Source organism: Dryas octopetala, chromosome 8 (genome assembly GCF_963921425.1).
Source record: "Dryas octopetala chromosome 8, drDryOcto1.1, whole genome shotgun sequence".
In the NCBI taxonomy this organism is placed as follows: Eukaryota; Viridiplantae; Streptophyta; class Magnoliopsida; order Rosales; family Rosaceae; genus Dryas; species Dryas octopetala.
The window spans coordinates 8,104,601-8,119,238 of NC_141373.1; the positions used below are offsets into that span (position 1 = coordinate 8,104,601).

Below are 14,638 nucleotides of genomic sequence, written 5' to 3' on the forward strand. Positions count from 1 at the left end.
GAGGTCTAGCTATCCCTTAATTACAAGTGAAAAGAGCCAAAGAGGTGAGGGATAACCCCCTCGGCAGATTTTGCAACAACTAAACAGAGGAAACTTACTCTGCATGCTCCAGTCACCTAATTCCATAAAGGGCCTTCAACAATACTATGAAGAGAGAGCAGAGCACTCACCAACTTAAGCTGCTTTACTTTCTTGCTCCTCCTTTTCTCGTTCTAAATTAACCACCGAAAGTCGATCCTTTGGTTTGGCACCACCCCAATGCCAAACAATCTCTCTCTCTCTCATTTGTTTTATATCAATACCACATTCTCTAATTCCCCCAAGAGAGCACATATTCGGACATTAGAGGAAACAAAGCTTAAATCTATTCTAAGTTTTAACTCGATCATTACTCCACTCACCCTCCCTACTAAGCCTGGCAATATAAGTATTATTAGTATAAGGTAATCAATGCTTTGTGTACACAAAGCCCTTTAATTATTATTAAATTATCATTCCCTATCAACTTCAATCTTCCGATCGAAAAAATTCAAATTTTTATGTTTACATTACATAGTAAGCATCACTATAAAGTACAACAAGAATATTATTAATACAGGAGACGAGTATACCAAGTCACTGCTGAACTTATGAATTCATAAGCATAGTTCGAACTATACTAATTGTCTCAAAACTTTATACCAAGTCTCGTTGTTTGCTCAAATCAAAGGTATATATAACTATTAACTATAAAAACAAAGGCTCCATCGCCAGAAGAAGTATCAAGTATTGATCAGAATGCATGCTATCATATATGCTGGCCGCAGCAGATTGAAGTACGTAGTAAGGCTGCCACCTCCTCAGCATACACTCGAAGCCGTCTCTGCTGCCTTGTGTTGTATTTCCGATCATCCTGGCTTGACTCAATTCGCAGTTTAAGAAGCTCCATGGGTTTCAAAACTTGTACACGCGCGCTGTGAGGTCGTGTGGTGTCATTTGACGGATCATACTTGAAAACTACAGCCACAAGTCCCATAGGGTAAATTATAATTTAAAATGGAGCAAATTATGCACAAAAGTAATTCTCATTGCGATAAGTAGATGATTTATTCTCTTGCTAATTTCTCTGACATGTTATATAAAAAACGTGAATTCAGATTATTGATAAGTAGATAAATTTTTGCTTGAATATGTGAACATGATTGATAGTTTAACATCACATATCAGATATTTGATAAGAGAATATTACTAAGTGAGTAAGTGACATCTTTGCAAGTTGCAACAACAGTTTGAAAAAATGAACCAAACCAAATTCACCTCTGAGTGTTCTTGATATAAAATGGGCCATTATTCAAAGCCCAATCAGTGTCGTTAAAGCCATAGTGCCAGTTTTTTGACCCACCCACAATGATCTTGTTAGGCCCTTTGGTCTTATTGAGGTGATATGGGCCTATGGTTCAAACCCCAACCAGTGTAGTTGCCAAATTGCCAATCCTTGTTGGCTGTGCAGCTTACTGCCAGCATTGAAAAGAGAGAGAGAGAGAGAGGCCGGTAGGTTGAACCACCGGTGACGATGGCGGTGCACAGTGGGGGTGGGGTTGGGACTTGGAATGGCTAGGTTTAGGTTTTTTTTTTTTTGTAATGAGGGTATTTTAAAAATTTTAGGAGTGTGTATTAAGAAATTAAATAAATTAAAAGAAAAAAAAAAGTGTAATGAGAGGAAGAGAGATGTGGATATAACAACCCTCTTTCTAAATGGGTGAGCCAAAAAAAGAAAACCAAAACATAAATGTAATTGTAGTGTACTAAGATTAATTCTCCCCAAGTCTAAGTCAGTCTTCCACTTATTTCTCTTTCTCCCTCTCTACCTTCAATTACATGCCTGCTGAGGTCAAAATGAGACTTTCATTTTCTTAATGGCCTGTATTGAACACTTTGTTTTTTAAATGTCAAAATTTCTGCTCTACTACTTGAGTTTGAGTTAGAAGTCCCTTTTTTACAAGAAATTAAGAAGTAACTGCAGCGTGCAAAATCTTCTGAAAAAAAAAAAAAACACAATAGTGCAGGGAGGCAGTTTCTTCTACATGAACCGAAAAGAGGGTCAACTAAATAGCAAAACGACCATGGTTGTGTTTGTGGGAAAAACCCACACTGATCCAACGACCAATCCTGGTTGGACACGTGGCTGGTCAACGCCCACCTCGGATTTGACTCTCAGTAGTCAAACTTTGGCCCCCACGTCATCACCGATTAGCATTTCCTTTGCCAGCTCAGTCCGGCCCTCCGTGCCGGACTCCTATGTTCGGTCCGAGCCGAACCCGGGATCTTCCGAAGGGATCGAGTGTCCATCTCTCCGCGGTCATCCCAGTTCGGCTCGGCACCGAAGTGACCTCCTTTCGAATTCTGACGTCAGCCCGTTAGAGCTCGGAGGAACCCCTATCTCTATGTTCGGCTCGATCCGGGATCCCATTCCCGATCCGATCACACATAGACTCCATGCATACGCAGATAGAACATCTGTTCGGCTCGGCTCGGCTCGGCTCTCCGCCGTCATTCCCAGGAAGATCACGCTAGGACGAACCGCCACACTTGAATGCACCTGACACAATCTTCTGACAGATAGAATATCAGGCTTGCATTCATGACTACTGGTGGAGTTTGCCTGATCCTTCCAACCTTGCATTTAATGGGGCATTCAATGCAGCATTGAATGCTGAGGAAGCAAGCAGCTGAGCATACAACTAGGCCTGACCAGATGCGTGGATCTCTGGCAACCACTCATTCACATGCAGGTAACTTATTCATTAAGTCTTCCTTTGCCTATATAAGGCACCACATATGCACAAAATGAGGCATCTAGCAATCTACCAATATACACGCAAAACACTTGCATTCCTTTCTACAAAAGAGCCTACCCAACTTGCTGAGAATAACCCAGAACATTTGCCTTGTTCTTCCCATTCTCCCAAGTTCCTCCTTTGTTCTTCCTCACCCACCATCAAACACCACCACTGATTTCATCATCGGAGTGTGTTTGGCTGGTACCACACCGGTCCATCTCCTTTGATCTTGTTTTTGTCTACAGGAAGATCTCAACCAGCATCCACTTCATCATCCAGCAAAGCACCTGATCAGCCAGATCAGCATATCTAAGTTGTTGCATCTACCTTACGAGAATTTGCATCAACAGATTGGCGCCGTCTGTGGGAAGCTGACTTCAGCCGTTGTGTTCATCACCGCAAACGCTAAGCTCTTCCTTCACGCAAGTCATCATGACTACCATCTTTCGGGACACCAGTTCTTCTTCAGGAGCGTCTCAGAATGATGAACAACATCAGCCTGAGACACCTGAGAAAACGAGGGGAGCACAACTCCCCAGGACGCTAAAGTCCAAAGGTTCCTCCAAAATCCGAGCCGCTCACAAACTCCTTAAGGAGAGTCAGCGACACCTAGCCGCTGAGAATGCACTCCTGAAGCAGAATAATGAGCTGCTCGCAAAACAAGCCGAGCTGGCCGGAGAACTTGCGCGCCATCGTGCTCAGCTTGAAAACAGCGGGGGATCGGGTTTCCGATCACGCCGGACCCGAACCGAGCAGGAGGTCCTTTCACCGTCTCCTTCTCGGCAAAGCATTCCTGCCGAGCCGAACGACCAGACCGATCGGTAGGATTCTGATTACGTCTTCCCGGGCTTCGAGGACATGCCCCCGGCCGAACAGGCCGAATGCCTAAACGCCCACCGTCTCCTTCGGCAAAAGCAGGCGGCTTTCGGGAAGCATGCCCCCAGGAATTCGGGCGGAAACCGTGCCGACCCGAATACAAACCGACGACCCCCGGCCCAATCAAGATTGGGGGCCAACAGTCCGGCCGGTTCAACTGAAACCAGGGGCCCGATTCGGAATAGACTCGGCCCTATCGCCAGCCAGGATCCTTCCCCATCAGGAGCTCACTCGGGGAGGCGATCAGTGAGCGACCGACTGGGATCTACCATGATCATGTCGGATCGACAACCGGCGAGCGAGAGGCTCACTCGTCAGCCGGTGAGTGAGAGACTCGGCAACCAGGCTGAGTGCTCAGGGGAAAATGTGGCCGAGCCGACCCCGCCCAATGTGGAAAACCTTGTTCGGACTTTGGTCCAGGACCAAATCCGAAGCGTCCACGATCGGCTCGGACATGTCGAAGTCTCCAGGGGGTACACTGGTAGAGCCGACCACGGAGAGGAACTTCCCCTCCCGTACACCAGCAGAATCATGGATGCTGAGGTCTCCCGCGACACCAAGCCCCCCAAGATGGATCAGTACGACGGGACCAAGGATCCCTACGACCATCTTGACAGCTTCAGATACGCCATGGAGGCCCGCCAGGCATCTGAAGCCACGAAGTGCAGAATCTTCCCTTCGACCTTGAAGGGCTCGGCTCGGGGATGGTTCCGAACTCTCCCGCCGAACTCCATCGACTCTTTCTCCGACCTCCGGAGAGCCTTCCTGGCGAGATATCGGGTTGTATCCGAACGACTCTACAACTTGAACGATATGTCGCTCATTAAACAGCAGGAAGGGGAGAGCCTCAAGGCCTATCTGATCCGCTTCAACATCGAGTATACGAAGTGCGACGATTGCGACGATAGGTCAGCCAAGAACTCCCTCATGCAAGGTCTGCACGCCGGGGGACTCCGCTCCCACCTAATGAGGAATCCTCCCTCCACTTACGACGAGCTTTCAGCCGAAGCCACTAAGTGGGCACGGGCTGAGGAGTGGGATGCTCAGGTGGAGGCCCTGAATCCCAGGCCGACCTCGACCAAGAGAAAAGAGGGAGAGGTTGCAAGTCCCAAACCCCAGGTCCAATCCAAGAAGACCAGGACCGAGGAGCCACGCCAACTTCTGGGTAAGGGACCCAAGTTTGTCCAATACACGGAGTACACTCCTCTCAATGCCGGTCTGGAGACAATCTACTCCAAGGTCAAGGACCAACTCCCAGTCGCAAGGGAGATCAAGGGATCACCCCCAGACAAAATCAAGGAGGGCGTCTTCTGCAAATACCATTCCAATCACGGCCACGTCACGGGTGATTGCTACGCCCTCCGCGACGGGATTGAGACTCTTGCCCGGGCGGGTAAGATCAATCAATTCCTGGCCGGTGGGCCTAGGGTGCCCAAGGCCGCGCCAAAGAAGCCCACCAATACCATCGACGTCCGGGATGCTGCCATCGGATCGATCGGGGGGGGACCAACCTTCGTGGGGAGTTCGAACCGATCCCAGAAGGAGTATGTCAGACAGGCGGCTCAAGCTCACGAGTCCCTGTCGATCCAGGCAGGTCAGCCCAGCACTTCCAAAAGACAGCGGAAGAACTGGGCGCCGGTCACCTTTGAGCCGAACGAGACAAACGAGGTCATCTTCCCACACTATGATCCGGTCGTCATAGTGGCTGAGGTGGCCGGAACAACCATCGCGCGCTCCTTCGTCGATGGAGGGAGCTCAGTCAACATCCTCTACCACTCTGCTTTCGCGCAGATGGGCATCGGCGAGGATAGGCTGGAGACCGATACACCTGCCTTGGTCGGGTTCGGGGGAGAAGTGGTTCAGCCCCTCGGACACATCTACCTTCCCCTTTCGCTCGGGAAGGGGCCGATCAAGAAGACCTGCATGACGTACTTCATTGTCGTCAAGCGGCCGTCAGCCTACAACATCATTCTGGGCAGACCGGCTCTGGTCGACCTTGACTGCATCGTCCATTACGCCAACCTCCTCATCAAATGTCCGGTGGGCGACGATTGCATCGTCATTCAGGGAGACCAGTGCTCGGCTCGGTCTTGCTACGCCGCTTCGATCAAGCAGAAGGGTCAGCTGCCGAACTCGCAAGAACTTGACTCCATCGCCGATTCGGGCAGATGGCCAAGGGCGGAGACATTCGACTTCACTTCCGAGCCGAGCTCAGATTCTCGACCCCTTCCCGCCGAGGCTTGGGAGGAAGTGCCGATCTCGGCCGAGACACCGGATCGGCTCGTCCGAGTGGGGACTCAGATCAGCCCCGAGCAGCGCTCCGCCATAATTGACTTCCTCCGTGCCAACGCGGAAGTGTTCGCCTGGTCTTACGATGACATGCCAGGCATATCGTCTGACGTGATCACCCACAGGCTGAACACTGACCCGGGATGCAAACCGGTCCGTCAGAAGAGGAGGTCATACGATCCGGTCCGATACGCCGCCATGGCTGAAGAGGTAACCAAGTTGCAAAACAACGGGTTCATCCGGGAGGTCAACTACCCCGACTGGCTTGCCAACGTGGTCATGGTGAAAAAGAATAACGGGAAGTGGAGGATGTGCGTGGACTTCACCGATCTGAACAGGGCTTGTCCCAAGGATAGTTTTCCCTTGCCCAGAATAGATCAGCTCGTCGATGCAACAGCAGGACATCAGCTCCTCAGCTTCATGGACGCCTACTCTGGATACAACCAGATCATGATGCACAAGTCCGACCAGGAAGGCACATCTTTCATAACGGATCGCGGCATGTACTGTTACAAGGTCATGCCCTTCGGCCTCAAGAACGCCGGAGCCACCTACCAAAGGCTGGTCAACCACATGTTCAGATCTTCCATCGGCAAATCCGTAGAGGTTTACGTGGATGACATGCTGGTTAAAAGCATCAAGGCGGACGATCACGTCAAGGACCTCTCAGACATGTTCGGAGTCCTGAAGGAGTATCAGATGCGACTGAACCCAGCCAAATGTGTCTTTGGGGTTCGGTCAGGAAAGTTCCTAGGCTACCTGGTTAGCCAGCGGGGGATTGAAGCCAATCCGGAGAAGATCCAGGCTTTGATCAACATGAAGTCTCCAAGGACACGCAAGGAAATCCAGAGTCTAACTGGAAGAGTCGCCGCCCTGAACCGGTTCATCTCGAAATCCACCGACCGTTGCCTCCCTTTCTTCAAAGCCTTAAGGGGAGCAGGGAAGGGCATAGAATGGACCCCCCAATGCGAGCAGGCCTTTCAAGATCTGAAAAGGCACATGGGGGAACCTCCCATCTTATCCAAACCAGAGGAAGGTGAAGAACTTTTCCTCTACCTTTCAGTCTCTGACTCGGCTCTCAGCTCAGTTCTAGTGAGGGAGGTCGGCGGTGTACAACACCCCGTCTTCTATACGAGCCGAGCCCTCGCCGACGCCGAGACCAGATATCCAAAATTCGAGAAGATGGCTCTCGCCCTGGTAAGCTCGGCTCGGAAACTGAGACCCTACTTCCAGGCTCATTCAATCGTTGTCTTGACGGATCAGCCGCTCAGACAAATCCTAGCAAAGCCCGAGACTTCGGGTCGGCTCATCAAGTGGTCAATCGAGCTCGGCGAGTTTGACATCATCTACCGTCCCAGGACGGCCATCAAAGGTCAAGCCATGTCGGACTTCATCTGTGAGTCGACCACCTCGACGGAGGATCCACCGCGCACCGACGCTATGCCAACGGCGTCCGATCCGAACACAATCGGCGAACGCGGCCAGGGTGATCTCCTCACCTGGACCCTCTATGTGGACGGATCTTCCAATGCCATGGGAAGCGGAGCCGGGCTTGTTCTGATCTCCCCAGAACAAGTTGTGATGGAGTATGCTCTTCGCTTCAGGTTTCAAGCATCAAACAATGAGGCAGAGTATGAGGCACTCATCGCCGGGCTCAGATTGGCAAAGGAGCTCGGCGCGACCAAACTAAACATCTTCAGCGACTCCCAGCTAATCGTCAATCAGATTTTGGGAGAGTATGAGACTCGAGAGCCTAGCATGACTGCTTACCTCGAGAAGACTCGTCTGCTACTTGGGAACTTCCACGAATACAGAATATCTCAAATCCCGAGGGCAGAGAACTGCAGAGCCGACGCCTTGGCGCGCCTGGCTTCGGCCACAGACACCGGATCCGCCAGGCATGTTCCAGTCGAAATCCTGGACAGACCTAGTACCGCCGAAACCGAGGCCGCAGTTATGCAAACCGAGGCCGAGCCGAACTGGATGACGCCGATCATCACCTACTTGGTCTCCGGAATCCTTCCCCCAGAGAGGGACAAAGCACGTCTCATCAAAACCAGGTCGGCTCGGTTCAGCATGATCAATGGCCAGCTTTACAAAAGGAGTTTCTCCCTGCCTTACTTGCGGTGTGTCACTCCCCAAGAAGGTCAGGATGTGCTGAGAGAAATTCACGAGGGGATATGCGGAAACCACTCTGGAGGGAGAGCCCTTGCCTACAAGACGATCAGACAGGGTTACTTCTGGCCAACGCTGAACAAAGACGCAGATCATCTATCTCGCGCTTGTATCAGATGCCAGCAATTTGCCGCGGTTCCCCATCAACCTCCCCAATTGCTGACCTCCATATCCAGTCCTTGGCCATTCGCGCAGTGGGGACTCGATCTGATCGGCCCTATGCCGAAGGCGAAAGGGCAAGTCACCATGGCAGTGGTGGCAGTTGACTACTTCACCAAGTGGGCCGAGGCCGAACCCCTGGCCACAACCACAGCCGAACGGATGGAGACCTTCGTCTGGAAGAACATCATTTGCCGGTTCGGCATGCCGCACACCATCATTGCGGACAATGGCAAGCAGTTCGACTGCAACAAGTTCAGAAGTTTTTGTTCACGTCTGAACATCAACTTGCGCTTCACCGCGCCTTACCATCCGCAGTCGAACGGACAGGTCGAGGCCATCAACAAGATCATCAAGAAGAACCTCAAGACTAAACTGGACAATGCTAAGGGAAATTGGCCTGAACTCCTGCCAGAGGTGCTTTGGTCTTACCGAACTTCCTATCGCAACTCGACGAAGGAAACGCCCTATGCACTGGCGTTCGGAACTGACGCCGTCGTCCCGGTCGAAATGGGGACTCCTTCATTCCGGACCGGCACGTACAATCCCGAGACCAATGACACCGGTCTTCGGCTTGGCCTGGACATAATCGAGGAGAGGCGAACCGATGCCAACCTCTGCCGAGCCGCTTACCAACAGAGGGTAGCCAAATACTACAATCAAAGGGTCAGACCCAGAAGCTTCGGATTGGGCAGTCTCGTCATGAAGAAGAATCCTCTTGCCGTCAAGGAGAGTTCATTCGATCCGAACTGGACCGGACCATATAGAATCACGGGCATAGTCAAGCCCGGCACTTACAACTTGGCCACTCTGGCTGGGAAGCCTCTCAAGCATAGCTGGAACGCTGAACACTTGAAGACTTATTACCAGTAAAAATGTAGTTAGGATCGGGGACTGTCCGACCTAACACCCATTCCAATCAATGAAAAGATGAACACATTTCTACTCATTTTTCTTCTTATTTTTCGAAACAAACACTGGGGACTCTACTCCTATACACTTTCTATAAAGAGGAAAGAGCTAAGTGTTTCCTTCGAAAAAATAGTAAACCCATGTGCCGAGCCGAAGTGCCACTTTCGGCCCGACGCTCGGTACATTACAGACTCATCAGGTCTATAAACTCATGTGTCGAGCTGGCGCGCCATTTCCGGCCCAATGCTCGGCATATTACAGACTCATCAGGTCTATAAACTCATGTGTCGAGCTGGCGCGCCATTTCCGGCCCGATGCTCGGCATATTACAGACTCATCAGGTCTATAAACTCATGTGTCGAGCTGGCGCGCCATTTCCGGCCCGATGCTCGGCATATTACAGACTCATCAGGTCTATAAACTCCCGTGCCGAGCTAGCGCGCCACTTTCGGCCCAATGCTCGGCATGGTACAAACTTATCAGGTCTATAAAAATCCCTGTCTGAGCCGAAGTGACTTCCTACAGTCCTAACGTTCAACAGGATATTTCTAAAAGAAAAATATACACTCCAACCAAAACTTTCATCGTGCATGCCGAGCCGATCTGAAAGTAGGTTTGAATATTTTTCTCAAAAAACTGCATTCCTAAATATCTCAATGGGTATGCCGAGCCCATCCGAGATGACTAGGGTCTTTAAATTTTTGCTTATCCTGGTTATGCTTATCAAGCTGATCCGAAGACAAGTTCTAATTTATCATTACCATTCATTTTCATTGCGATCGGCATGCCGAGCCGATCTCAAAATGCCTTGGTTTTTATTATGTTTTTTACTTTTATCATTTTCTTGTCCATATGTTATTGGTTATGTCTTTAGCTTAATTTCCGAGCCGAACTGACAGCAACTTGTATCATAAAAAGAAAATACTGATAAAATTAAACAACATAAATCCAAATACAATTTGTTCAAAAATCAAATTAAACCCGAGCCACACATTGGCTCGGGGAGAAAAATAAAAACATAACATGACAATCAAACAAAATAAGCCATCATGCAGATCGCTCGGCAGGGCCCTCCTGGATCGGCTCGGTAGACTCCTCAGGCGTCTCCTCACCGAGCTGCACCACCTCAACCCCGCCGATCTGCATCTCATCATTGGGATCGGATTCGGGGACTGGGGGAATCGGGGTCGGCTCGTGTGCAGGCAATGGAGGATCTTCCGGAGTCGGCTCGAATTCGGCGCGGACTTGGCGATCGGGAGGAGGAAGCTCATCCTGTTGACTTCCCTGGGTGTCTTCATCGTCCTCGGACTCGCCAAGGAATGAGACATCCCAGTCCGGCCTCTTCGATTTGATCGCCTCCAAAAGCTCCTGATACCCATCAAAATGGGCGTCAGCCAGTGCCTGGGCGCTCGGCATTTCAGCTCGACGTCGGAGCTCGACATTCTCAATCCTCCGTTCGGCAGCCTCGACGTCTCGCTGGAGATCGCCAACATAGTGCTTCAGGTCAGCCACATTTTGCTCTGAGGATGCAAGCTCCTTGCCGAGCCGAGCGACCTCCTCCTCCTTCCCGGCCAGCCTGGACTGCAGACCCTCCGACCGTTCACGCTCGGCATTAACCGTCCGCTCGGCCTCGGCCAGCTTCTCTTTTAGCTCCAGGATTCGTGCCCGAAACCTCTCCAGTTTCGCCTCGGCATCGACGGCGGCCTTGGCAGCTTCGAACTGCCTCATGGCGAGCTGCAAGAGAAACAAACTCATTACTAATCCGAACCGAGCGAATGGACGAAATCCGAAGTAAAAGAGACTTACCAGCATGGCCTGGCGGGATGCGATCAGAGCCTGGTGGCTGAAGCCCGGCTCGCCATGATCGGTCCACAGCCCCTCCTGCACCCTCGCGGTCATCACACGTTTGAGGCCCGTGACGAATGGCTCGAGGAGGGGGTCTACCTCCACTGCCTTCAGGGGCGCCGAACCGGACGCTCCGGCACCAGAACCGCCGGGCTCGGCCCGAGCCCTCTTCTCCACCGGGGCCTCGGCCTGGGGAGCCTTCCTCTTCTCCGCTTGCCGAACCGGTCTCGGCGCAGGAGATCTAGGCTGAGCCGCCGCTGGGGCAGGAGCCTGGACCGGCTCGGCAGGGGCCCGCCCCGCTGCCTTCTTCTGGACGCTCCGAGCCGCTTTCTTCCTAAGGCGAACCTCCAGTTCGGTGGGCGCCATTCCCCTTTCGGCTCGTGGATTCCACCTGGGCACAAACCAGGAGATCCCGCTCGATCGGATCTGAGTCTCCCCGAGCAGGAACTTGGTTGACAAGTACTCTGCCGGTGAGTCCCTGATCGCGGCGATCTGGTCCTTGAGCTCGCCTCGGAGCTTGTACTTGCCCCAGCTGACTGCAAAGGCGAAACCAAAAAGAGTTAGACAAAAATATAATACAATTATTACAATACGTATGCAAATTGTCCTCGGATCGGCCCCAAACTCCCAATGCCCACCTGGAATTCTAAAAGCTCTGGGGACCCGAGCCGAGGTCATTCTGTTCGGATCGGCGAACTCCCAATCCCCAGAGACAAAGAAGTATCTTTTCTTCCATGTCTTCTGGGAGGAGGGATTCCCACCGAAGAGTGACCCCGAGTACGCCTGGAGGTTGTAGAATCCGAGCTCGCTCTGCTTCGACCTCAGCGCGTAGTTGCAGAACAGGATATCCTTGTGTGGCACACACTTGTGCACTTTGTGCCACAAGATGTGCATGGACAGGATGATCCTGTATACATTCGGGTTCAGCTGGTGTGGCGCCGCGCCGATCGTTGCGAGCCAATCCTGCAGGAAGGTGTGCAGGGGAAGCCGAACCCCATTCTCAAACATCTCCGGGTACATGGTCACCCATCCTATTGGGGGTCGGCTCGGCTTCTCCCCCTCGGTCGGCAACCTCATCAGCACGGAGTCGGGGACTGAGTATCTATCCCTCAAGTCCCTGAGATGGTACTCGGTCATCTCGTTGGGGATCTGATCGGCCTTCCACGCCAGTTCCTCGTAGAAGTCCGGGTCGATCGGACTTCCCGTCACCCCCTGAGCCGAGGTCGACGCCTCGTGACCCCTATCCCTCTCATCCGAGCCTGAAGTGAGTCTGCTCGGGATGGTGGCGATCGGCTCGACGTCAAGAGGTTCTTCGTCACCTCCTTCGGCCGTGCCTTGTTCCCAGTCTGAACTCAATATCTCGGGGTTGTCCTGATCCCCTCGGGCTCGGCGCTCTCCACCCGGATTGCGATTCAATGCCGAGCCGGCCTCGTCCAACTCTTCGGACAACCCGTCCCAACTCGCCTCACCCGCAGGTGGGCTTCGGCTCGGCTCGGCCTCACCCGCAGTTGGGCTTCGGCTCACCTCGGCCTCACTGTCTCCTTCAAATGCCTCCCCAGAGCCGAGCCGATCACTCGAGTCGGATCCAGACATTACTAACAGTTTTTCAACTTTCTCTCTCTCACTTTATGGATCAAAAAGCTCTTTTTCTCAAGAACACCAAGAACACACCCAGAAAACCCGAAAAACACAAAAACTCAGAAAGGAGGAGAATCACTTACTGGTTTTCCTCCGCCCAAAGTCTCCGCCCCTTACACACTCGGAACCACCTCGCCCACGACCGTGTCTAGTCAAAATCGGGATCGGACAACCTCTCAGACGGCGGTGAGAGATTGAAGTTCGCGGCGAGAGAGAGAGGTTTCACAGAGAGAGGAAGAAACTGAAGATGAAAGTGTGAAGGAAGAGAGAGAAAGGCATGATTTATACCCCCATGCAAACTGATCTCAGCCCTTCATTTCTGGCGCTTCACATGCCAGATCTTGACACCTGTCAAGCATTCAAAAATACCCATAACGAGGTGACCCTTACGTTCCCCCATGCAGAAATCAAACGTCCCTTCACCTGTCCCTGAGATATTTTGGGCCAATCACAAGTCGTCATGTGTTCGGATCTTCGGGAACATGGGCTTGTTGGGTTCGGCTCGGATCAAGCAACATGCCAATCTTTAGCAGGACCCTCACACTTCAACTTCCAATCCACCACTGTCCGCTCGGATCGGAAGCTGGGGGACTCCTGTTTGTGGGAAAAACCCACACTGATCCAACGACCAATCCTGGTTGGACACGTGGCTGGTCAACGCCCACCTCGGATTTGACTCTCAGTAGTCAAACTTTGGCCCCCACGTCATCACCGATTAGCATTTCCTTTGCCAGCTCAGTCCGGCCCTCCGTGCCGGACTCCTATGTTCGGTCCGAGCCGAACCCGGGATCTTCCGAAGGGATCGAGTGTCCATCTCTCCGCAGTCATCCCAGTTCGGCTCGGCACCGAAGTGACCTCCTTTCGAATTCTGACGTCAGCCCGTTAGAGCTCGGAGGAACCCCTATCTCTATGTTCGGCTCGATCCGGGATCCCATTCCCGATCCGATCACACATAGACTCCATGCATACGCAGATAGAACATCTGTTCGGCTCGGCTCGGCTCGGCTCTCCGCCGTCATTCCCAGGAAGATCACGCTAGGACGAACCGCCACACTTGAATGCACCTGACACAATCTTCTGACAGATAGAATATCAGGCTTGCATTCATGACTACTGGTGGAGTTTGCCTGATCCTTCCAACCTTGCATTTAATGGGGCATTCAATGCAGCATTGAATGCTGAGGAAGCAAGCAGCTGAGCATACAACTAGGCCTGACCAGATGCGTGGATCTCTGGCAACCACTCATTCACATGCAGGTAACTTATTCATTAAGTCTTCCTTTGCCTATATAAGGCACCACATATGCACAAAATGAGGCATCTAGCAATCTACCAATATACACGCAAAACACTTGCATTCCTTTCTACAAAAGAGCCTACCCAACTTGCTGAGAATAACCCAGAACATTTGCCTTGTTCTTCCCATTCTCCCAAGTTCCTCCTTTGTTCTTCCTCACCCACCATCAAACACCACCACTGATTTCATCATCGGAGTGTGTTTGGCTGGTACCACACCGGTCCATCTCCTTTGATCTTGTTTTTGTCTACAGGAAGATCTCAACCAGCATCCACTTCATCATCCAGCAAAGCACCTGATCAGCCAGATCAGCATATCTAAGTTGTTGCATCTACCTTACGAGAATTTGCATCAACAGGTTGTTTTTAATTTACTGTTTCTTTTGAGTTTTAAAAAGTAAATTATATTTTCATCTTTGTACCACCAAAGTCGGTTCTAAGATTCTGAGTAGGAATCATAAAAATGAAATCATTTACATCTACATTCACCTGATTTTTTTTTATTTTTTTTCGATAAATACTCATATAAATAACTATAATATATAAGAAGTCTATAAAATTTGGGGTCTTAAGCATTTGGAAGATATGGCAAAAAAAAAAAAAAAAAAGCATTTGGAAGCTACATTAAT

General features: G+C 51.1%; 1 protein-coding gene across 1 annotated transcript; it reads right to left on the reverse strand.

The window, feature by feature from the left end:
- Positions 1-409: 409 nt before the first annotated feature.
- Positions 410-12,963, reverse strand: LOC147276810 (uncharacterized). Its single transcript, XM_086255566.1, has 3 exons — positions 11,714-12,963; positions 11,175-11,611; positions 410-415 (listed from the first exon to the last, which is right to left on the reverse strand). The coding sequence occupies exons 1-3, from the start codon at positions 12,666-12,668 to the stop codon at positions 410-412; spliced, it is 1,398 nt and encodes a 465-aa protein (XP_086111692.1). The 5' UTR covers positions 12,669-12,963.
- Positions 12,964-14,638: the final 1,675 nt, after the last annotated feature.

Bases quoted from the DNA above. Each gene is read 5' to 3' on its own strand.
- LOC147276810 (XM_086255566.1), bottom strand. From the start codon at position 12,668: ATGTCTGGATCCGACTCGAGTGATCGGCTCGGCTCTGGGGAGGCATTT. The intron at 11,612-11,713 runs GTGGGCATTGGG...TCGCCTTTGCAG, and splicing joins CAGAGCTTTTAGAATTCCAG to TCAGCTGGGGCAAGTACAAG.